Below are 22,443 nucleotides of genomic sequence, written 5' to 3'. Positions count from 1 at the left end.
TTCACTGGGTCAGATGCCCCTTTTATCCTGTTTTTTGTCCCTTTGGATTGGTTTCTGTTTGCATCCCTCATTTCTATGAAGGTTTAAGGAGCTTGCTTGGCCCAGTTCTGTCCAGGCTGGCTCGTTTTGCTGGGAGGGTGGTGCACTTTACTTAGGTGTAACTACCCTTTTAACCTTTACAACAGTACATGCTTAAAAACTATCAACTATTTTACAACAGTTTCTAACCTATTTTTAACACTTCCACCCCCATTTCTACCCTCCTTACCTTCCCCTTCTTCTACTCTCCTTACCTCCCACAGACACCTCAATGTTCCACTCTTCCCCCTATTTATTACTGACTTCAACACCCCAAACCTGGAGCCCAGCAACAAAGATCATTAAGGAGCATCTCGCTTATGAGGAAAGGCTGAGTGAGTGAAGAGAGGGGACTTCATTAAAATATCTACGTGTAAATACCTAAATGTTAGCAAAGAAAGCTAAATAGAAATATTGCACTGGACTTCAGGAGCCACACATAAGGGACGAGAACAATGAGTTATGCAAATCAGACCTAAATTTTGTGAAAGAGGAAGGTAGAGGCATGTGTTCTCACCTGGATCACCAAATTATTCACCTCCCTCCCAGCCTCATGCCCCCCATTTATTGACTTTTAAACCCAGAAACCTCCCCCTTATTTTACAACACCCTCCACCAAGCAGGCCCAACCACTGTTACCCCATCCAAAATAAACACAAACACCATTTTGGTTAAAAAAAACTTTGTGCAATTGGTCTCTGCCATCCTTACCCACCACCTCACAGTGGGTTGGGGTAGCGATGCCGGGAAAGCAGCTTGGGTTGGGTGGGTCGGGCAGGAAGCTGGGAAACACAGAGAGAGAGGTGGTGTGAGCAATGGGCTGTACCCCAAAATGTTGGTTTGCCATCATCAGGATGCAGCCACAACCATCCTCCCTATGTTTCGCTCATTCATCATACCCTCCTATTGCTGTCCTCCCACAATTGATTTACTTATAAAAACCCCTTATTCCCAAAACTGCTATTACCTAAACCCCCCTGCCCATAGGAGATCACCTCCAATATGGCACCACCCAAAATCCAGGACACTTCTCCTCCCCAGAATCACAAGCCACCCTGGGTCCCATGCAGCACCACTCCCTCAGGAAAATGCTCTCACCTGAGCGACCTGGGCAGGGTTGAAGAGAGGAATTGAAGCCAATGGTGGAAGAGGTCCGGGGTAGCCGGCCTGGAAGGACCAAAGAGAGAGAAAGTTAACAGCCACCCCAAGCAGAGAGGTCTCCTGGACACCTCCATCACACATGGACACACTTCCTTCCTCTCCTCACCTGCTGTCCTGCTGACTGCCTTCCATCCTTCTCCCATGAGCCTTTCACCTCTGCAGATGCTGGACTAACAGCAAAGGTACTTTCACCCTGCATTCCTCCTAGGGCCAGCAACCAAAACCAAAACCCAGCTTAAATTTAAGAGGAGAAACTTGTAAAAGGGTGATAGAGGAAAGATGTGAGGGGAACATGCAGTATTTACCAGGATTTCTGGAGAGAGGCTGAGCCAAAGGGTTTGTCCCATCTGCCAGAGGGGCTATGGGTGGGGATGGTGATGTCCGCTCCTGAAATCACATCCACCCGTTTAGAGCAGAAGCTCCTTGAGCTGGGAGAAGACCTCTGCACCAGATATCACATCAGGCTTTTGGGGTACCCATTCTGCATTCGTCCTGCTGCACAGGTACCCCAGGAGCTGCAGGAAACACGGCTAAGGAGGGGCTACAGGGTCAGGGCAAGCAACTCGGGCACAAAGCTAAACCAGCCTGAGGGTTCAAACTCAGGCAGGAGGCTGGACACCAAGCCTGGGTACAGTGTGAGGGGCCAAAGTCCATGGGTCCCCTTCTGTTCTTCATCTCCTGCTAGGTTTAGAAGAATATCCCAACATTTTTTTGCTCTGGGGCTGTAGATCATTCTCTACCAGGAAGAAATTTCCAGGGGAGGTTCTCGCTCCAAGCTCCGAGCCACCAGGGATGTGGGATGTGATGCCCTTAGGAGCCAGCTAGGTCTGGGATAACCATGCATGGCTGCTTCCCCCTCGCCGCTGCACTTCCAATTAAAGAGGTTTTCCTTTCCCTGCATCTCCTGAAACCTGCCAGAGCAGTGCTGCTCACAGCTGCTGTGTTCCGCTCCAGCGGAGGGCGAGGGCGAGGGATCCCTGCAGAGTTTGCCAAGGGCTTGGATGACTTCAGGGGTGAAAGAGGCTATATGAATTTACAGTTATTATTAATCAAGGATTGAATTCCAGGCTACAAGGGCTCCCAGTCCCAATCTGCCCCCACACGGAATGGCCATGGCCCCTGCACGAGGACAGAGGGAGAAACAGTGGGTGATGGGGAGATGTGTCACCCATTCTCACAGCTGCACCCTGCATGACACCAGGGACAGGATGGTGTTTTGTCCCCTACCTGTGGTCCTGATGTGGGAGAGTCCGAGCCTGTCTCAGACTCAGCCTTGGGAGAAATTTCCTTGGTGGGTTTTGACCAAAACCAGCCAAACCACCTAAATCCAGAGCTCTGGGAAACGAAGGAGAAGAGTGGAAAGGGATAAGAAGGGGTGGATGCCAGGGTCCTCCAGGTGCCTGCTGGGAGTGGACACCATTTTTCCAGGGGCAGTGCTGGCATCAGGGACAGGCAAGCTCAGTGCATGAAGCTCATGATGGCTCTGGCATGCTCACCTTGTCCTCCTCTGGCTTCATGGCCTCTGCCTGCTCCTCAGCAGGGTCCTCATCTGCGCTGTCCAAGGAGGGCTGGCTGTCCCCCAGGGAGACAGTGGAGGTCTCCGAGAGAGTCCGAATCCTGGTCCGTAACTCCTCCTGCCATCAGACATGGAAGCTGCCACGTACTGTTCCCACAGGAGCTGCACTGAGCATGGTCAGAGCCCCCCTGGGACTGCTCCACACCCAGATTAGTGGGAAGATCCCCAGGGACCCCCATATGCCTTACACAGCAAGAGCACCCAGAGCAGGGCACAGCTTTCACCCAAGGGAACAATTGGCACCATGATGGGGGGGATTCCATGCGAGTTCAGTGCACGGAAGGATGGGCCAAGACATCCCAGATCCAGCCAGGACCCTCAATGGGATGGTCTCTCTGGCCCCTCTGACTCACCTGCTCTGAGGAGAGGGCTGGCTGCACCCCTCCAGGGGACAGCCTGTCACCCCAGGGTTCCCCAGCTTCTTCTGTGGAGCAGAGGGAAGGACACAGTCAAGGTTTGATCGGTGGAGCTATGGATTTATCCATCAGAGGTATTTCCAGAGCTTCTACCATGCCCCTCTCCAGAGCACAGCCATCCATGTGGTGGCCAAGATGTCCCCCAAGAGATGCAAAAGGCCATTCTGGTCCCTGTCCCTGCCAGCACCAGGGAGTAAGTGGTGAGGCTGAACTGGTGCATCTCAAAGACAACTTCTAAGGAAGAAATTTATTGCTGTGAGGGTGGTAAAGCCCTGGCACAGACTGCCCAGAGAAGCTGTGGCTGCCCCACCACCCCTGAAAGGTGATGGCCAGGCTGGATGGGGCCTGGTCTAGTGGAAGGTGTCCCTGCCCTTAACAGGGGGTTGGAACTAGATGATCTTTAATGTCCTTTCCCAACACAAACCATTCTGGGATTCTGTGATTTCTGCAGGGAAACAAGGCTGCAGCACTTACCTGCTGGCAGCACTGGCTGCGGAGGGGGTTCAGCAAAATCCCCTCCCCGAGGGGCACATGTCTCTTGGCCGAGCACAGGGGGCTGCAGGTCTCTCCCCACGCTGGGCAGCGGCGATGCCACGACCCGAGCAGGTGCTGGAGACCTGAGGGACATGTCCTCCTGGGACCTTGGTCCCTGGGATGGCACAGGCTCAAACCACTGGTCATACTGGTAGCTTTCACTCTGGGGAATCTTACTGCCAGGCTCTTCATCTGCCAAAAAAAAAACACACCTCAGGAGTTTACAGTGTTTGTGATGTTTGTAATTCTATCGAGCTGTTGCACAGATTTCTCCCCTTTTCCATTAAACATCAGCAGGAGCTGGGGGAGTGAGGAAAGACTCCAGGGACCAGGCAAGGGAGGAGGTAGGACACAGCACAGCAATAGGAACCTTCCAGAGGTTTCAAGGAAGGTGGGCTGGGAAAGACCCAGGGGAATTTTTTTTTAATCCTGGGAATGTACCTGAGGCTATAAATGAACTCAGAAGGGGAATGCTATGGAAGCAAAGGGCCCACAAGCAGCATGCAGCAGCAGCTCAAAGGAGGCTGAGGTCTCCAGCCTTTTCCCCTACTCCTGCTCTCCTGCTGCACACCCTGAGCATGAAAGTTTCACCAGGTAGCTTTCATTCCTGTTCCACAGCAGCACCCATGGATGAGTTCCTTGCTTTAGGCAGATTTATTCCAGGTCGGGATTTTTTTGTTTGAAAGGCAAGTTGAGCAAGCAGGATTTGTTTTATTTAACACACACATTGGTCCCAGGTGTGTGTGTCCTGCTCATTCCAGCTCAGCAGCCTCCTGCCAGAAACACTGGGCACTGGGAAATTCCTCTGCCATTGCTGTGAGACATGGCAGGCAGGATACAGATCCCATAGGGAAGGATGACAGCACCTCTTGATGCAGTGCTATCAAACCCTTTGCTTTGCTGCCAGCATCACCTCCAGCCCACTCAGGATTGGCTTCACACCCATGAGCTGCTCCCACATGGCCTGGAGGTGCTCAAGATCCACAAGGAGGAGGAGGATGGATGCTCAAACTCATGCTGCCTGGCAAGTTCAGCTGGAACAAGTTAAGGAGGACCACGTGGATTCCAGCTTGGCACCTGATTTGGGCTTTGTCTTTCCAAGATGGATGGATTCAGCACCAAGCCAGCTTTCTCTGCACGCAGGTCCCTCAGGTGGTGGCTCTGGATGGCCTTCACAATGAAGGAAAGGGCCAAGCACAGGGAAGGTGAGCTGTGGAGACCACATGGAGCAGACCTAGCTGCTCAGAGAAGCCAAGCCAATGGGATCATCATATCTGCAACTTCCTTCCAGGGAAGGAAGATCATAGTCTCAGCCCTGATAGCAGCAGAAGGCAATCAGGATTGATGATCCTTTTTACTGCCTGGGAGAGCCCTTTGAAAAGGAATTTGGCAGCAGCAGGGAAAGCTGATAGGAAGAAACGGCTTGAAGGAATTAGTTGTGTTTCATCCTGTCTGTACCAGCCTCTGCTCTCCACACTTCAGTGCCAGCATTCCCAGTGAAAAGCAGATCCAAGGAGCAGGGGACTGTGTAGGAGCATCCTGCTGATGGAGGTGGATGTGAAGCAACACCTGCCCCTGACATCTCCTCAATGGGACATCCTGATGGATGACTGCCCAGATGGGAAAGAAAAGCCCCCGTGCACTTCCCTTGCCACCAGGGGATGGTTGTGTCCCTCCTCTTGATGTCTCTGGGCCTTCTGGGTGGGCTGGCACAGGAGGGGACTCTTGGGGTCACCAAAGGGTGAAGCAAAGGGATCAAAGAGGCAGCAGGGAAGTAGAAATGCTGGGACTTCAGCAACAGGCATCCTGCATCCTGTCACACAGCAGGATGAGCTCCTTCCTGAATCCTTTGCTCTCTAAGTGTGAAATCCCTTTAGTTCAGCTCCAGTTTGCACCCTCAGAGGACTGCCTGGGAATGGGGCCGTCTCCCCTGAGGCTCAGCTGGGAGGCTCATCCAGCATCCACCCCCAGCTTCTCTTCTCCTCCCACGGCACCCAGAGGGACCCCGAAGCTGTGGTAATTAGGCCCAATTACTCAGACTTTGTATGAGGACGTGAGCATCGAGCCCTCACTTTGCAGCCCATGCCTGAGGGATGCATCCAGGCAGGAGCAGCCTTTCAGCTCTGGGGGGATGCAAGGAGCAAGGGGTTGCTGCTGGTAAAAAACTCCAGGGATTGGGAAGCTGCTTCCCAGCCCATGGCAGCACATTTCCATGCAGGGGGAGCCCACTGGGGAGACCACAAGTTGCTGCTTTGTTTTATTTACCTGCTGTCGGTAGAACAGCACAGGGCAGCTCCAGCTGAGCAGGTGCCACCTCTGGAAGAAGATCATCTTCCACCTGCAGAGGGAAAACACGGTAAAACAGATAGGAAAAAGGGTGGCACAGGACAAAAACTAAGGAAACCATGAGGCCAATGCAAAGGAAAGCACAGTGCTCATGAATTTAGGCTCATAGCCTACCCCAGGCTGCAGGAGAGACCCACACCAGCAGGGACACAGCTCTTTCCCAGTAAGCAAGAGGGGCTGCAGCACCCCTGAGAGCAGGCAGGAGGGGAAACGAGATGGAAAAGGCCACAAAACCAAAAGCAGATGTGAAATCTGAATGAAGAGCATTAATCCAAGCACCAGACCATAGTTAAAGGACCCCAGAGTACGCCCACAAGGTGACACCCCACCAGTGACCTCTGCAATGTCCTCCCTGCAAAGGGAGACCATCACTCACCCACCAGCCCCTGCCTGCCCTCCTGAAGCAAAAACAAAGAGAGTTTTGCCCTATGTGAAGCTCTGCAGCCCTCAGGCACTGCAAGCCCCTTGCTCCCCCTGAATCTGCAGGTCCCAGAGCAGAGACCACATCTCAGAACTCACAAGCCAGAGAAGAATAACAGCTTTTGAACTCCATCCCCTCGGATTCAGGGAAGAGGAGGAGGATGCTCTTGCAGACAAGCCACAACACAGACCAGCTGTCCCACTGCATCCTCCTTACCTCCCACTCCCGGCAGCAGGCTCGGAGCTGCTCCAGCCAGTCGGGCTCCAATTCCTGCTCCTGCTCTGGCATCTCCAGGAGCAGAGGGTCACAGAGCTTCAGCCTCTCAGCCAGCTGCAGGGCCAGGGGGACAGCAGAGATTAGCACACGTGTCAGATCCACAGGGATCCATCATGGCTGGGCACACGGGCTCGGGAAAACAGCATCATTTTGTAATACAGGGGTAAAATAACACCAGCCTCTTGTGCAGGATTTAATCCCTCTCCCACACCACCACATAGGTGCCGGCCCATCCCCTGCCCCACAGACTCTGCAGGACTGGCTCAGCACCTCCACAGAGATGCCAAAATACTGTGCCAAAGATGCTCCTCGCATCAAAGAGACAGGTAAATATCACCATCCTTTCCCCCCCTGAGGAAAATGAGTGCCTTTAATCCCCCCTAACAGCCATCCTGAGGCACTGGCAGGTTTGCAGGACACACCACCAGAAGCCCTGGAAAGAGCCCATCTCCCAGGGCAGTTCATAAGCTCCTCACCTACCCCATGAGGATGGATGCTGGTGTTTTTCTGATCTGCATTTACAAATCTCCGAGATTTCACAGCCTCCCAGGCTTGTCCTGATGCTTGATGTCCTTAGAGCTAAAGAGTATTTTCTTAATATCTAAGTGAAATCTTCCCTACTGCAAATTAAGCCTCTCTATCCCTGCTCCCATGGAAGCTGAGAGAGGAGCCAGGCAGCATCCCCCACAAGCAGCCTCCTGCATGCTGGAGGGCTGTTATCACATCCCTCATACCCCTTTCTCCCCCACCATATCTTGCCTAGAAGAAATAACCCTCAGGCCTTCTTCAGAGGTCATTTCCCCCTCAATCTCTTATCACCCCAGCTCTCCACTCCCACACTCACTCCAATTTAGCCCTGTCTCCACATGCAGCAGCCCAAACAGGCCCCAGCCAAGACCCCTGAGACCCCAGCACGGGGGGATTATCACCTCCTTGTCTCAGATATGCCAGTTGTACTCTCACAACCCAGAATAACACTATAACATTGGTGGGGTTTTTTTTTTTTTTTCTTTTGTAACAGCATGCTGTTATGCTGCTGCTCAGTATTTTTTCCATGCTCCACTATCTCCCCCAGGTCCCTCTCTGCAGTATTGCCGCTATGTGTTTAATTTCTCCTGCAGAAGAGGGGTCTGTGCTGCCCTGGCTGCGGCCATCTCGGTGACTTGGGGCTCCAGTTCCCATCAATGGAGCAAGAGGTTTTTCTGGGGTGACCCAGGAGTCCAAGGTGAGATGCAGGGCTCTCTGCAGAGCTAATTCCCTGTCTGAAGGAGTGGTTTAGACAAGGATCCAGCTTTAAGACAGGTGGGTGAGGGGAGATGGCACTCAAAGCACTGCTCTTCATCCACATCTTTACTGAATTTTCTCTTGCTGATATCAGTCCCTGATCTAATGGAAGGTGTCCCCCATGGCAGGGGAGTTGGAACTAGATGATCTCTAAGGTCCCTTCCAACCCCAAACATTCTAGGATTCTTGGGGATTTCTCAAGTTTCCTCTGGCTACTTCATGCTGCCTTGTCTTCAATGCTTTGCTACAAGGCTGCCACCTTGAGGGCCAACAAAAGCCACCCAGAGGCGACTTTGCAGCTCAGCCACCCTCCACAGCTACACAAGACTCAGCTGTTCTTTCTTGCACCAGTCCCAAGCAGCCATTTCTTTCTATTCCTGAACTTTTAAAACACAAACTCTAAACCAGCACAAAGCACACTACCCAGGTCTGTGAGTTTACAGCAAGACAGGAGCTGCACAACTGGATCCCAGCTTGGGACTGGGACTGGCCACAAGAGCAAAGTAACCCAGAAGCCAACCAGGAGCCTGCACTACCTACTGTCCCTTCTCTTTACAAACACACCTATGCTCATCCTAAATCAATCACAGGAAAAAGGAAATTATAAGCATGATTGCTCCTAAATGGGAGGAATATTTAATCCAAAAGCTTATGTACACTTTGATCCAGCATTAATGAACCAGCACCTGGTTGTATATCGTCCCCAGCTTCAAAAGAGGGGAAGTCTTAATCAAACACTAATGTGTATCATAATTTGTAACACAGTCTAGAACATCAAAGACAAGAGCATCTACGAATGCACTAGTTTTTCAGATGAAAGTGTTTTCTCCCAGGAGAAGCATTATCCCCAGCAGAATGGCAGATCTAAAAGGCTGTTAGACAGCAGATAGGCTTCGATGACGGGGTGAGGAAGCAGTGCCAGCCAACTTTTGGGTGAACTCAGCAGCACCCACTTCAGACAAGCAACTCGCTGCCCCTCCCCTCACAGCAACATGGCTTTAGCGCCTTGCATAGAATCACAGAATGGTTTGGAGTTGGAAGGGACCTTAAAGCTCCTCTTATTCCAACCCACCTGCCATTTGCAGAGACACCTTCCACTAGACCAGGTTGCTCAAAGCCCCATCCAACCTGGTCCTAAAGGCTGGAGGAAGGTGACTAGCAGCCTCAGCACTGCCCTGGTCTTGTGAGATCCCCACCTTCCCAGGGGACCTGGGACACTTGGCCTCACCCCTCTCTGGCCCAGCCCCCTGCTCAGGAAGTAGAGGGGCTGCACTTGGTGCCACAAGTTGGGCCATGCTCCCTCTCAGTGTCACCCCAGAACACACCCCCTCAGGAGGTAAAGAGAATTGTAGATGTGCTGGAGGAGAAATGTGCACTTAGACTTCACTTCTTAAGTCTGTGACATTTAGAAGTTTAGAAAACCCCACCAGACTTAAAAACATCCTTTGTTTCCAAATAACTCTGCTCCTACTCGACAGTCAACATAATACCTTTGTTTTCTACCCTAAATCCACGGGGATTAGAAACCCTGTGGAAGCGTTGGCTTCGCTGTACTTGGTAGCAAACCCTGGGGGGCTGCTCAGAGCTGCCAACCACTCCCACCCCAGCAGGTCCTGAGCGGGTACCACACCCAGGTGGGGGTGCAGGAGGTCCAGACTCACCCTCACCACTTGCTGGGCCAGGACGGGGTGTACGGCCGGGTCCTGGCGCAGGAGCGTGGTGCCGATGAGTTCACAGTACTGCAGGGCCTGGGCTGGCAGCCCGTGGTCAGCCAGGCGGGAGGCGTAGAGCAGCTTGTACACCTTGGGAGAAGGAAGCAGAGCAGCTTGTTCACCTTGGGAGAGGGAAGCAGAGCAGCCACGGGTGGGAGCAGGGAGATGGACAGGTCTGTGGGTGCCCTGTGCCATGGCACATCGCCCTGGCGTGACTCAGAGCAGCCTGGATCACGCACTCAGAGGTCACTTGCAGCTTGAAGCCAGTTCCACCCATCCCCATGGAGGCATCCAGCCCCCCCCCCCTCCTTGAACCAGGCTGTGGATATTCTCAGTTCAGTCAGAGAGAAAAAGAGAAAGATTTCTGCCAGGCTAAGCCTGGGAAAAAGTCCGAGAGGAATGTAAACAACCTATTATCTTGTTTTCTGTTCATATTGTTTATAGATATGTTCTATCACACTGACCTAAGTCCAGTGTACCAATAAGGTGAAATGTTTTTACTCTAAGACCAATGGAATTAATGTTCATGATGTTCTCTATAAAAGAGAGAAGTGCTTTTGAATAAACGCTCATTTGCCTTCTGAAATTATGTGAGTCATTTCGCCCATCCTTGGCTCAACAGCGTCACCAGGCAGCTTCATAGAATCCTGGAATGCTTTGGGTTGGAAAGGACATTACAGCTTATCTAGTTCCAGCCCCCTGCCATGGCCAGGGACACCTCCCACTAGACCAGGTTGCTCCAAGCCCCATCCAGCCTGGCCTTGAACACTTCCAGGGATGTGTCCATCCAAATCCATAGTGCCCAAGGCAGCAACAGCTGGGTGCTGCTTTGCAATAGGAAAAGCTCACCTGTTATGCAGAGAGCAGGAAGCAATGAGAGCTGAGCAAGCACTGATCAGACACACTGTGCACCCCAAAATCTGCCCTGCATGAGTCCCTTGGCCAAGGCAACCTCCCTATCATTCCCAAAGCCCAGTAAGGGGACAAGCCTCAGGAACAGCTTGAATTCCAGGCTTCGGGGAGATGGGTGCATGTTTTGGGGTAAGTCTGAGCTCTGCACAAGATGTAGTTGAGCATATCCATTACCTGGAAGGGGAGCAGGAAGGATTCGGGCTGTCGTAGCTGCTGGCAGTACTCGTAGATTTCCATCCTCTGGATGGCCTCTGTCCTGGCAAACCAGGAAAACGCCTGGCTGCAGAGGAGAGGGGCTGGGGTCAGCGAGCAGGAGCAGAGCTCCCTCCCCAAACAGCCCCGCACAGAGCACGCCTTAGCAGCAAGAAAAGCCCCGACCAGGGATTGCTTCTGCATCAAAGTGAGATCCCAGGGATGGGGAAAACGTGGGACAGGTGACTGTGGCAAGAACCCCAGCCTTGCTCACCGGTGGCTGCTGCCCAGCAGGGCCATGCGATCTGCCTTTGCTCCGAAGTAACCAAAAGGAATATCTGCCATCAGGTAGCAGAAATGAGCTGCTTCAACTGCTCCCTTGCTGGCTGGATGGAAGAAGGCAAACAATTAGTCCTGAGACATCACCACATGGTCTGCTTTTGCTTTGGAGGCCCTCAAGCTCACCCAAAAATACAAACCCAACTGCTTTACTTTCCTGCCCACACAGACCCTGATCCCTCCCTTGACCCTCTTCTTCGTCTGTTTTCCCCAGTTGCTGGTTTTTTTTTCAGGAGGTTTTGGTTTAATGGTAGAACTGAGTGAGCCTGAGCAGATCCAGCTCCAACTCTTGCAGGGTTCATAAAATCCCACCAGTGGGAGCAAGGCTCAGTCCCTGCAGTTACCTACACCTTCCCTGGGCCCACCTGCTCCAGGTGTCTCCACAAGAGCAACTAATGGATGTGCCTGGGCCAAATTCATCTGAGGATCCACTTGCACCTCACCACTTCCACCTCTCAGGCACTGCAGCTCCAGGGGTACAGGCATAACCGTTTCAGTGTGGACATGCACGGTGACACTGCAGTGCCCACCCCTGTTATGGCTGCTCCCACTGATCTCGGCTCACCCAGAGTGTCTCCCATGGTGACAATGGCTCGGTGGTTGAGCTCCATGTCTCCAACCTTGTTGGACAACATCACAGCCAGGTGAGGCCTCCAGTCCCCCCACGTGGCATCCCCGCAGCACTGGAGGGAGAGGAGGAGAGCAAAGGTGAGCAGAGATGGTCACCAAAAGGTGTGTGTCACAGGCAGGTGACAGCACAGGGGAACACCTGCCAGGGCCAGCCTCTCACTCACGGACCAGTGCTGCCTGAGGGATCCTTCCTGACATCAGCTGGAAGAGGGTCTGCAGTGGGTCATTGGTGGCCAGTGTGCTGGTGAACCTGTGAGGAGACAGCAGAGAAGGGCTGCAGACCAGGACCCCAAACCTTCATTCACCTCCCAGAGCACAGCCCAAATGCCCCAGGAAACTGATGTCCCAGAGAATCCAAGAATGGATTGAGTTGGAGGGCACCTTCTAGTCCAACCTCCCTGCCATAGGCAGGGACACCTTCCACTAGATCAGGGTGCTCCAAGCCCAGTCCAACCTGGCCTTGGACACTTCCAGAGATGGGGCAGCCACAGCTGCTCTGGTCAACCTGTGCCAGGGCCTCCCGATCCTCAGAGGGAAGAATTTCTTTGTAACATCTAATCTAAATCTACCCTCCTTCAGCTGAAGCCATTCCTCCCTATCCTATCACTCCATGCCCTTGTAAATAGGAGGCAGAGCGGATCACCAGCCCCTGGTGAGAATGGCTTTCCTCCTGCTTTCCAGCCCCCTACTTGGTTTCTCCTGTCCATTGGGAAGCCTGAAGGACTTAGACCTGTCTGAGTGGATGCCCTCTGTCCCCTTTTTCCCCTCTGGAAAGACTCCAGCTGGAATCAATGCTCTTTTCCAATTCAGGAGGCAGTGAAGGGATAGCAGGCTTGGAAAGCCAGCCATGGAACATCATACCCTGCTTTAGCTTCTCCAACTTACCCGGTGAGGACCCAGCTGTACGTCCGAGGGTCCATCTTGCTAGAGAGGAACAGGGCATGGCCCCACAGCTGGTTTCTCATGGCCCAGACCAGAGCGTCCTGCAGGTGAAGGGGAAAAGAAATAGGGTTTGCACCAACTCTGCTTCCCCCCTCCTCTGCTCCCCCAGCTCAGAGAAGAGTCCCAGTAACTGCTCTGGTTTTAATTAGCATCCTCCAAAAATCTCTTCCAGGTCCATTTGTCTTTCTACCTTGAAAATTTACAAGAACTTGGACCTTCAAAGCAATGTTGTATCCCCTAGATTTCCAGGTCTTTGCTGCCTGTTAGCTCTCAATGCCATGGGATCCCAGTCTGGGCACCCAATCTGCAACCTCCTCTCTTCTCCTTGTGCCTTAGTATCCTGTGAGATACCGTAGCTGCAAATGGGTTTGGAACAAGATGACCTTTAAGGTCCCTTCCAAAGCAAACCATTCTAGGACTCTATGAAACTAAATGTGGTTAAAGTGCTGGTAAAAGCCTCCGCATCTCATCTTCACTTGGGTCTCCCATCCCAGTTCCCAGTGGTGGGAAATCACTGCCATAAGCCCCGTTGTACAAACACAGCTTGGAGGGTTGATCCCACAACCACAAGTCACTTCTTGACCACCCTTCCCTTTAAAACCTGCCTGAGGAGGCCAACAAGTCCAAGAAAAAAATTCTACAGCCCCGCGTCCTGGATCCCACTCACCACTTACTTTCTTCCTGCCATAGTAGAGGAGCTTGGTGAACTTCTCCACTATCTGTGCCTGTGTCTCCATGACGGGAGGGACCTCGCCGGTGAGGAGGTCCAGCGCGCCCGGCTGGCGCGATGCCCACTCGTCGTCTGTCAGGCCCATCAGGCTGGCCACAGGCTCCTGCCTCTTGTACTTGTCCTGGCGCCTGCAGTCCTGCATCAGCAGCTCGGCCGTGTCCGAGCCCACCATGGACTGGGAAAGGGAAGGAATGAGCCACCTGGAGGCTGCCCCAGCAGCAAAGGCTGACGGCACTTCCAGTCTGCCCCCTTCTTACCCCTGTATCCTCGTCCCAGCACATGCCCCAAAGAAGACCAGCTTTGGCTACCAGCACGTGGAGTTGGAAGGGAAAGGACTCAGCACAATTAGGAAGACCTTCACAACACTCCCTCTGACAAACTTATTTATCCACCTGCTTCCAACAAGCAGCTGCAGACTGGATTGGGTGGATTTCAGTGGATTAAGGGAATGCCCCCCTTTTAAGCATCTCCATGAAGGTGGCACCAGTCCCCCTCCACTGGGCTGTTGGCAGTTCCCAGGGATAAAAAGGAATCATGGAGAATGATTTGCTCCAAATATCCAGGCAGCATCAAACTGAGGAATGAAAATCAGATCCTCTTAAGGTACACCCCTTCCCCCCAAAAAATAGCAACTGCATCAAGAGGCACCTAAGGGACTTATTACTTGTCTCATTTCCAAGATCAAAAGGGACATCCCCTTCCATGGGATACCTACTCCATTCTGCCGGCAGAGGAGGACCAGGAGTTTCCAGAGGAGAGAGGAATCTCTGCCCTTCTGTGTTGAGAGATCACAGCCTGTGGTTATCTTCTGCTGGCAAAATGTCATCACATCCACCTTGTGCAGATCTTCCCTACAGTAGCAGAAAGAAGCATCAAAGAAAGCCAAGGCAAAGCAACCTAGGGCATCATTCAGGCTCAGTCCCTAGGTTCACTGATGGGAATATGCCAAAGATTCAAAGCAAGAGCTGGAGGAAAGAATATCCCCAGTACCAGTGACTACTTTTAAGTTCAAACACACTCAAATTTATTGTGACTCTTTGCAGATCTCTGCGTTTCAGGGATGCAAAGTACATTTCAAACCCACTCTTTGCCCTCCTGATAATATTTTCCTCAATCCATCTGCAAAGAAACAGTTTGGATTTGCTGTGCTGCCATTACATCCATGGATGTCCAAGGCTGCAGAAGCAGGCACAATCTGTTGTGGAGGCAGAGTGGAGGGTCACTTGTGTGACCACAGAAACCCTCAAGCTATGTGCAAGCCAGGCAGAAGTGCTGCCATGCAATAAAATAACCATGCAGTTAGAAAGAAAGAATGGATGAAACAGAGAGGGAAACTGCAGGTGGAGATGTTGCTCCTGACTCGCTCATTCCAACATATTATATGGAAATTCTGGGTTCCAAATGGTAACCCAGAATCACAGAATGGTCTGGGGGTTGAAAGGGAGCTTAAAGCTCATCTAGTCTTACCCACCTTCCACTAGACCAAGCCCTGTCCAACTTGGCCTTGAACACTTCTGGGTAGAGCATCCACCACTTCTCTGGGCAACCTGAGGCCTTACTACCCTCACAGGGAAGAATTTCTTCCATATATCCAACTTAAAGTTCCCCTCTTTCAATTTGCACTTACTGCCCTTTGTCCTGTCTCTACAGTTCCTGACAATGAGACCCTCTCTGGCTTCCTTGTAGCCATTTCGGATACTGGAAGGTACTGTGATGTTTCCACACAACCTTCTCTTCTCCAGCCCCAACTTCCACAGCCTGTCTCCATAGGGAGGCTGCTCCAGTCCCTTTATCCTCCTCTGGACTTGCTCCAACAGTCCCATGTCCTTCTTATGCTGGTGGCACCAGAACTGTTTGCAGCACTCCAGGTGGGTCTCACAAGAGCTCACAAGGGAAGCTCCAGATATTTCACCCAGCTTCTGTGTGTATGCACAGCCCTTTTGCTTGGTAAATGCTTTTTCCCTTTCTCTCCCTGCTTTGGTTGAGAGTGGCCAGAAATAGAGACAGCCTGATGCAGCAGACCCTGGTTCATGCCCAGGCTCACACTGGAAGAAGGTACATACTGGGTCTGACCCTGCTGTGGCTCAGCCACCTCAAGGGACAAAAACTTTAGGAAAAGCTAAGCCACAGCTTGACCCAGGGCTTTAGACATCCAAAGAAACCCAAGAAAAATCATTTTTCTGAGACAAAACGAGTACAAAATAAGGTCAGATGTACAAACCACACTAAACCCACATCCCATGAATATTCAAAAAAAACATGTCCCACAACCCAAACCAACCCACACTGCATCAAAGGAGCTGGGCTCCCAGCCTGAACTTAGACATGGCCTTTGTAGATAAAACCACAGGGACCCTTCGAGTCTGCCTTGAGCTCACGTCTCCTCATAAAGGAGACAGCCAGGAGGACACAGCTCCTGGACCTGCCTGTGCTGCCATACCTGGCCAGGGGCCCGGGGAAGGCTTGCAGCTCCTCTAACTCTTCTGTGCCATGAAGGATTGCCTAAAAAACAAAAGTAAATTCAGCAGCTGGCCTCCAGCAATCAGACCAGCCTCAGCTGGGCTATTGGACAGCCAGTGCCTTGGCCAAGGATTCAACAGTGCCAGTGAACCCTGTGCTGTCTTAAGGTAACCACAGATCACAGACCCTGAGCTATCACATGGACTTCAGTGCTAAGGCCCAGTAAAGAAATGTCTACTGAGATGCCATCTGCCTCCTTCTGGAGGTAAAATAGGAGGCTGGAATGCTGTGGTAGACTTGGGGCATGGACAAGGCTCCTGTTTTGGAGCAACTCAGGAAGCATGAGTGGAGTTGTCCTTTGGAGAGGAACAAACCACATCTGTCCCCATGAGAAGGGATCACTGTGAGCAGCCACAGGTACCAAGGGTTACAGAGGTGAAGGCTGAAAGCACCACCCAGGCACAGGCTGGCACGATGGAGACTCAAAAGTCCACATGGGATGGACAGAAGATAGGAACAAAGAATGGTAAGGCTGCTGAGGAGGCTGCTTGGGTTATGAACCATGTTTGCATCCCTCAGGGTGACAGGAGCCACTCCAGGGAGGGGACATGGGGCCTGGAGGGCCAGCTGTGTCCTACCTCCAGGCTGTGCAGCTCGACACGGGGCAGCTGTCCCTCAGCAGGGTGGTGGGGACACGCCAGCACCAGGTGACCCCCGGCTCCAAAGCACAGCGCCGTGTGCAGCTGTGGGAACTTGAGGGGGACTGCTGGGGTCGGGGTGGACACCGAGGACCCCCCTGCAATGACACATAGGCCACTGTGAGCCACTCGCACTGATCACACTCCACATCCACTATGGAGGACTTGACCAGGTCCCAACCTTGTCCCCCAACTTAAGTGGCCCTCCAATGACCCCCTATGCAAGAATTGTCCCCCAAAGCAGCAGATGTGCACAGCAGCTCCTACACCTACCCAGGCAGAGCCCCCAGACCATTCACCCACCCCACAGCCCCCAGTGATGGTTTGTGCCTGCACAACCTCCTCCAGGAGAGGACCCAGCTGAGAAACAGCCAATATCCTACCACCAGCCATTTATTCCCTTGCTTCCCTCTTGTCAGAGCCCCTCATTACACCTCACCTGTTTGTCCCATGTTCCAGGACCCTGGAAGCACAGGGTCATCGTGGTCGGCACCATCACGGATGTACAGGCTGAGCTCATGGCTGCTGGAGCTGAGTCCTGACTCTTGGTACTGCAGGAGCAGGCTGGGCTGGCCCGAGGGCTGCAATGGAGGGAGAACACACAAACCTGGCTCAAAAACTAGGGACACTGCTGATTTCCTGCTCCCAGGCAGTGGGGCAGGCTCTGCTGCTCCAGGGAAGTGCCCAGCAGGAACAGCACAGCCAATTCCCATCCAAACAGCTCACGCCCTACACCAGCTTGAGTTCACCCAACAGCTTAGAAAAGTAATTTACATCGGCCACAGCTGTAGTCCAACAGCTTTTCTGGCCCTAACATGAGCTCCTCACCACAGCCAAGGAGATGGGGCTTAGAAACCCCAAAAAACACCACCCAGGAGCAAAATCACCAGAGCAGCTTTGATTTGATCTTTTAATTTTCTCTTGGCAAAACCCACCAGTCAGGACACAAGTGTGCTGGAGCATGACTCGGTGGACAGAGCTGACAATGACAAACAGCTGTCAGCTACCTAGGAAGGCTAGAATAGTGGAATCATGGAATCATTAAGGTTGGAAAAGGCCTCTAAGATTAAGTCCTACCATTAATCCAACACTGCCATGTTCACCACCAAACCATGTCCCCAGCTGCCACATCTACATGTCTTTAAAATGCCCCCAGGGATGCCTCTACTACCTCCCTGGGCAGCTTATGCCAGAGTTTGACAACTCTTCTGTTGAAGAAATTTTTTCCTAGTATCCAACCTAGACCTTCCCTGGCACAACTTAAGGCTGTTTCCTGGTGTTCTGTCACTTGTTCCGTGGGAGAGGAGCCTGATCCCCACGTGGCTACAGCCTCCTTTCAGGGAGTTGCAGCAAGTGACAAGGTCATCCCTGAGCCTCCTTTCCTCCAGGCTGAGCGCCCACAGTCCTCTCTGCCTCTCCTCATCAGGCTTGTGCTCCAGACCCTTCCCCAGCTCTGTTGCAGAACATCCCACTAAGCCTGGATTTCTGTCCTGCTCCTGGGCTGAGCATACAGACCTGCACCTGGGGAAGGGACAGCTCAGCAGAGGGAGAGAACACAAACACTAAAAACCCGCTGCATAATCCCCAGGCACTGTCAGGCACCGAGTGCTACATAACAAAGGGCCCCTTTTCTCAGCTGGAGGGGGACACATGGATTTTTCCCCAATCTCTGAGATTCTTGTCCTCCACCCCTGCCCATCTTGAGGTCACCTCTTTGGGCTGGCCACCAGCCTCCCCTGAATCACTGCTGAGGGTTCCTTCCCCTGTCCCTTCCCTTCTGGCAGTTGAGGTGTAGCTCTCCTCATAGGAGTTGTAGGTCTGTGTCCTGCAGTGAGAGCAAAGGGAGACATGCTGAAGGTCTGGGATTTTTGAACCGCCCACAAACCAGCTCATTTTGCAGCAGGTGGTTTCACAAGGCTGCACAGACTCGCCAGCTTTACCTGTCCTGCCCTGGGTGGCCCGTGGCCAGGTTGGGGTGGTAGCCCCTGTAGTAGTGCTGGTCCCGGTAACTCTTGCCATAAGACTCTCCTTGTCTCAGGTCTAGAGAGAATCAAGATTCAGCATTATCCCTCCAGAGCAGCAATGAAGTTTCAAAAGAAAAACCATGAGTCAGGCAATTTGCCATGCCCACTCAGTTTGCTTCCAAATTATCCCAACACATTGGAGATAAGATAATAATGCCTTGTGCACATTTGCCAACACAGCACTGATGTCCTTTTCTCTTTCCTCCCTCCTCTTCTGTTCAGTCCAGAAACAGCTAAGAAGAGGTCCTGGCCATCCTGCTCACACAGCACCATCAAACTCGGGCTGGAACCAGGAATGACACAGGTTTTTAGCCATGGTAATGAAGATCAAACCTCCCTTGGGTGCACCTAGCTCCTGCTCACATTTCCTAAATGCAGACAGGGAGCCAGTGCTGCACAGAGCACCCACCACCACCCAGGAGTGTGGGCAGGAGAGAGCCCAGAATGTGTGCAAGCCTTGGGAGAAGAACCCTTCCTGGGGAAAGCATCACTTCTCCTGCAAGCTGCCTCTGTCCCCAGAGCCAAAGGATGAGCCCATACCTCTGTCATTCTGCCACGGCACCGGCTGCCACTGGTGGCTTTGGTAGGGGTAGGCATCCCTGTTGCCAGCTGCAGGATACTGCCAGTGGGGGTCTTCATAGCCCTGCCTGGAAAACAACACAACACACTGATGTGGGGAAGAAAGGGTTCCAGGGTCATATCTAGGGTCTCTCCTGCTTGGGACCTTTGGAGGCAGCAAAGGGGATGGAAATAAAACCAGGTCCCATGCTCAGTGGCAGGGCCAGGAACTGGTCCAGCATCACACCTGGAAGGAGCAGGAGGAGGTTTGGATGCTTTGCTGCCCCCACCTCTGAGAAAGCTGTGCACTGCAGTTTCAGGGGATGCCCAGTTTTGTAGAATCCAAGAATTGTTGGATTTCAAAGGGACCTTTAATGGTCATCTCATTTCAACCCCTGCCATGGGCAGGGGACACCTTCCATTAGACCAGGGTGCTCCAAGCCCTGTCTAACCTGGCCTTGAATACTTCCAGGGATGGGGCAACCTGTGCCAGAGCCACACCACACTTAGAGAGAAAATTTACTTCCTAATATCCCATCTGCATCATACAACCTCAGCACAAAACCCCATGTACTGACTCCATAATTCACTGAGGGCAATAACTCAGGCAAATCAACCCAGATTTGCTGGAAGCTCTTTCTCAGCACTGAGAGCATCCTCCAGCCCACATTTTATCCATCCACTCTTCACTGTTTCAGCAGCTGAGCTTGCAGGCTGCCTCTTGCTCCTATATTACCACTTGTATTTTTATTGTTCACCTTGCACTTAGGAAAAAAGAACTGCATTTAATCAAACCTGTAAGAAAAATGCACCTCGGGGCTGAGACAGAGCTTGTTAAACAGCAACCACAGAAGTCACAGTTTTAAGAAGAAATCAGAGCTGCAAACGCTATGCAGCCTTAAATACAGAAGTCATGGGGGTGCTTGAATAAGCTGGACATCACCTATTGACACGCTGCGTCCCTGTGCAGTCACAAGGGCAGGACCTGTGAGCAGTGAAATGGGCAGTTCTTATTTGAAGGAGGTTTCCATAAAGAGGGATCAAAGGGATCTCACCTGGAGTGGGGCTGGCTGGGGTAGCTGCTGTCAGCACGGGAAGCCGGCCAGCGGGTGTCACTCCGGGGGTGGTGGCCCTCATCCCGGGGGTGACCAGGGAGGTGTCTCCCGTGCCAGGAGCCGGGCCGAGGAGCCTGCCCTGACTGCAGGAGGTGCCGCCGGAGCGGTGCCGGGGGGCCGTGGTGCCCCTCTGCCCATGAGCCCCGGGCTGCCAGCCTCTCCCAGGGCTGGGGCATCTGGGCAGGAGCCCAGGGCTCCATCACAAACTTGCCAGCAAAATCCTCTCTGGTTTTGGGGAGCTTAAGCCCCAGATGGCTTTAGTGGCCTGCAAATGATAAGTCACAGTGCGTTTGATCAGCAGCTTTTCAACCCCCTCAAAGCCCCCTTTATGAAGCCTATTGCCAGCTACTGCTTTTTAGGAGCATCCTGGAAACCCAGGATCCTTTCCAAAATACCCAGAGGCAAGGAAAAGTCAGCTCTACATCTTCCTTAACTTGAAGCTCCCCTTAAAACACCAGGATGAAATGGTCTGCCTTTGAAAGCAGCACACATCCATCTCTTTCCAGAACAAGAATCTCAGAATGGTTTGGGTTGAAAGTCACCTTAAAAATCATCTAGTTCCAGCCCCCTGCCATGGGCAGGGACACCTTCCATTAGACCAGGGTGCCCAAAGCCCCATGCAACCTGATGTTGAACACTTCCAAAGATGAGGAGTTTCTCTGGGCAACCTGTGTCAGGGCCTCACCACCCTCACAGGAAAGAATTTCTTCCCAATACCTAACCTAAATCTCTCCTCTTTCAGTTTAAAACCATCTCCCCTTGCCCTATTGCTACAGGCCCTGCTATAAAATTTGTCCTTACCTTAAAAAGCCCTCTTATACCCAGGTAGGATCCTCCCAGCTGCAAAGCACCAGCACTCACAGCCCCCTCAAGCTGTGAGAGGCTGAGAAATCACCCTCCCCTCTGTGACACAGCAGTGAAACTCCATTTGATATGCAGTACAGGAGGGGGCATTGGCAAAGCTTTGGGCAGGACAAGGAGTTTTGTTCCAAGAAGTGAGCAAGCAAGGAGCAAGGAGAAATGGAGGTTTGTTCTTGTGAGCTATGGGATGGGGTGGAAACAGGGATTTCCTCTTGCCTTTCAGCTCCAGCAAGAATTCCAAGCAGGCACCAGATTTGGTTATAGCAGCCCCATGCAGAACAGGAAATCCTGAGGAGAGCCCAGGGCGGCGCATGGGTGAAGCCCCAGGGGGATGTCACCCTCAAGCCCCCCATGTCTCCTCTTGCAGCATCTGTACCCAAAGTGTCCCCACCACTACAGGCGTCCCCAAGGCAGGGAGATGGCCAGATGCCGTCTGAACCCCTCCTCACTCCTCCCCCTCAAAGTTTAGGGCACTTTGGCGTAATTTCAGAACTGGAAAACACACAGGTCTGAACAGAGGTGGCTCAGTTTGTGGCTTTCTAGGTGACATCCAAACAAACCCTTGCCCTAAATAGCCCCCAGCCACAAACATCCAGGCACCCATTGTTCCAGTCCCACCAAGGGCCCACCCCAATTTTTGGCCAGGGGTTCCCACCACCATCCTCCCCCCTCAGCAGCCACACACACCTGCTCAGAGGCCGCCGGGGCCTTTCCTCTGCTCCCTGTTGCCACTTCCAAAGTCCACTTCCACATGGGCCAGTGGGCAAAGGTCAGCCTCTGCTCCTCCGCCCCGTGCCCGGCCGCTCGCTCGGCTCCCGGGGGATTCCTGCTGCTCTCTGCATCCTGAGGGTCACCTCTCCCATCTCTTGGGTCTCCTCCCACCCAAGGTAAGGAGCACGCAGCCCTCTGAGCTCAAAAAAAAAGCCAGATCTTTCTTCTGGGGAGTTTTTAAATGAAGTAAGTAGGGGCTGATAGCGATAGGACAAAGGTGAACAGCTTTAAGCTGTAAGAGCAGAGATTTAGATTAGATGTTAGGAGGGAATTCTTCCCTGTGAAGTTGGGGAGGCCCTGGCACAAGGTGCCCAGGGAAGCTGTGGCTGTCCCTGGATCCCTGGACGTGTCCAAGGCCAGGTTGGAGGGGGCTTGGAACAGCCTGGGATAGTGGAAGGTGTCCCTGG

At 52.6% G+C, this 22,443-nt stretch overlaps 1 protein-coding gene across 2 annotated transcripts; it reads right to left on the bottom strand.

Moving 5' to 3' along the window:
* Positions 1-749: 749 nt before the first annotated feature.
* Positions 750-22,016, bottom strand: SEC16B (SEC16 homolog B, endoplasmic reticulum export factor). Of its 2 annotated transcripts, none has more exons than XM_053950946.1 (26): positions 21,953-22,016; positions 20,345-20,669; positions 19,272-19,378; positions 18,648-18,747; positions 18,418-18,532; positions 17,147-17,288; positions 16,648-16,805; positions 15,990-16,051; positions 14,265-14,400; positions 13,494-13,724; positions 12,763-12,860; positions 12,046-12,127; positions 11,813-11,930; positions 11,183-11,294; positions 10,891-10,996; positions 9,754-9,894; positions 6,749-6,862; positions 6,031-6,103; positions 3,706-3,957; positions 3,169-3,239; positions 2,736-2,873; positions 2,467-2,574; positions 1,545-1,626; positions 1,346-1,443; positions 1,177-1,245; positions 750-860 (listed from the first exon to the last, which is right to left on the bottom strand). In XM_053950946.1, the coding sequence occupies exons 2-26, from the start codon at positions 20,602-20,604 to the stop codon at positions 798-800; spliced, it is 3,036 nt and encodes a 1,011-aa protein (XP_053806921.1). In that variant the 5' UTR covers positions 20,605-20,669; positions 21,953-22,016; the 3' UTR covers positions 750-797. The 2 variants fall into 2 exon arrangements, with proteins under 2 accessions (XP_053806921.1, XP_053806922.1); XM_053950947.1 differs by having other exon boundaries at positions 10,891-10,972.
* Positions 22,017-22,443: the final 427 nt, after the last annotated feature.

The sequence above is a fragment of the Vidua chalybeata genome, chromosome 9 (assembly GCF_026979565.1).
Source record: "Vidua chalybeata isolate OUT-0048 chromosome 9, bVidCha1 merged haplotype, whole genome shotgun sequence".
NCBI lineage: Eukaryota > Metazoa > Chordata > Aves > Passeriformes > Viduidae > Vidua > Vidua chalybeata.
This window is presented reverse-complemented; position numbering and strand designations above follow the sequence as displayed.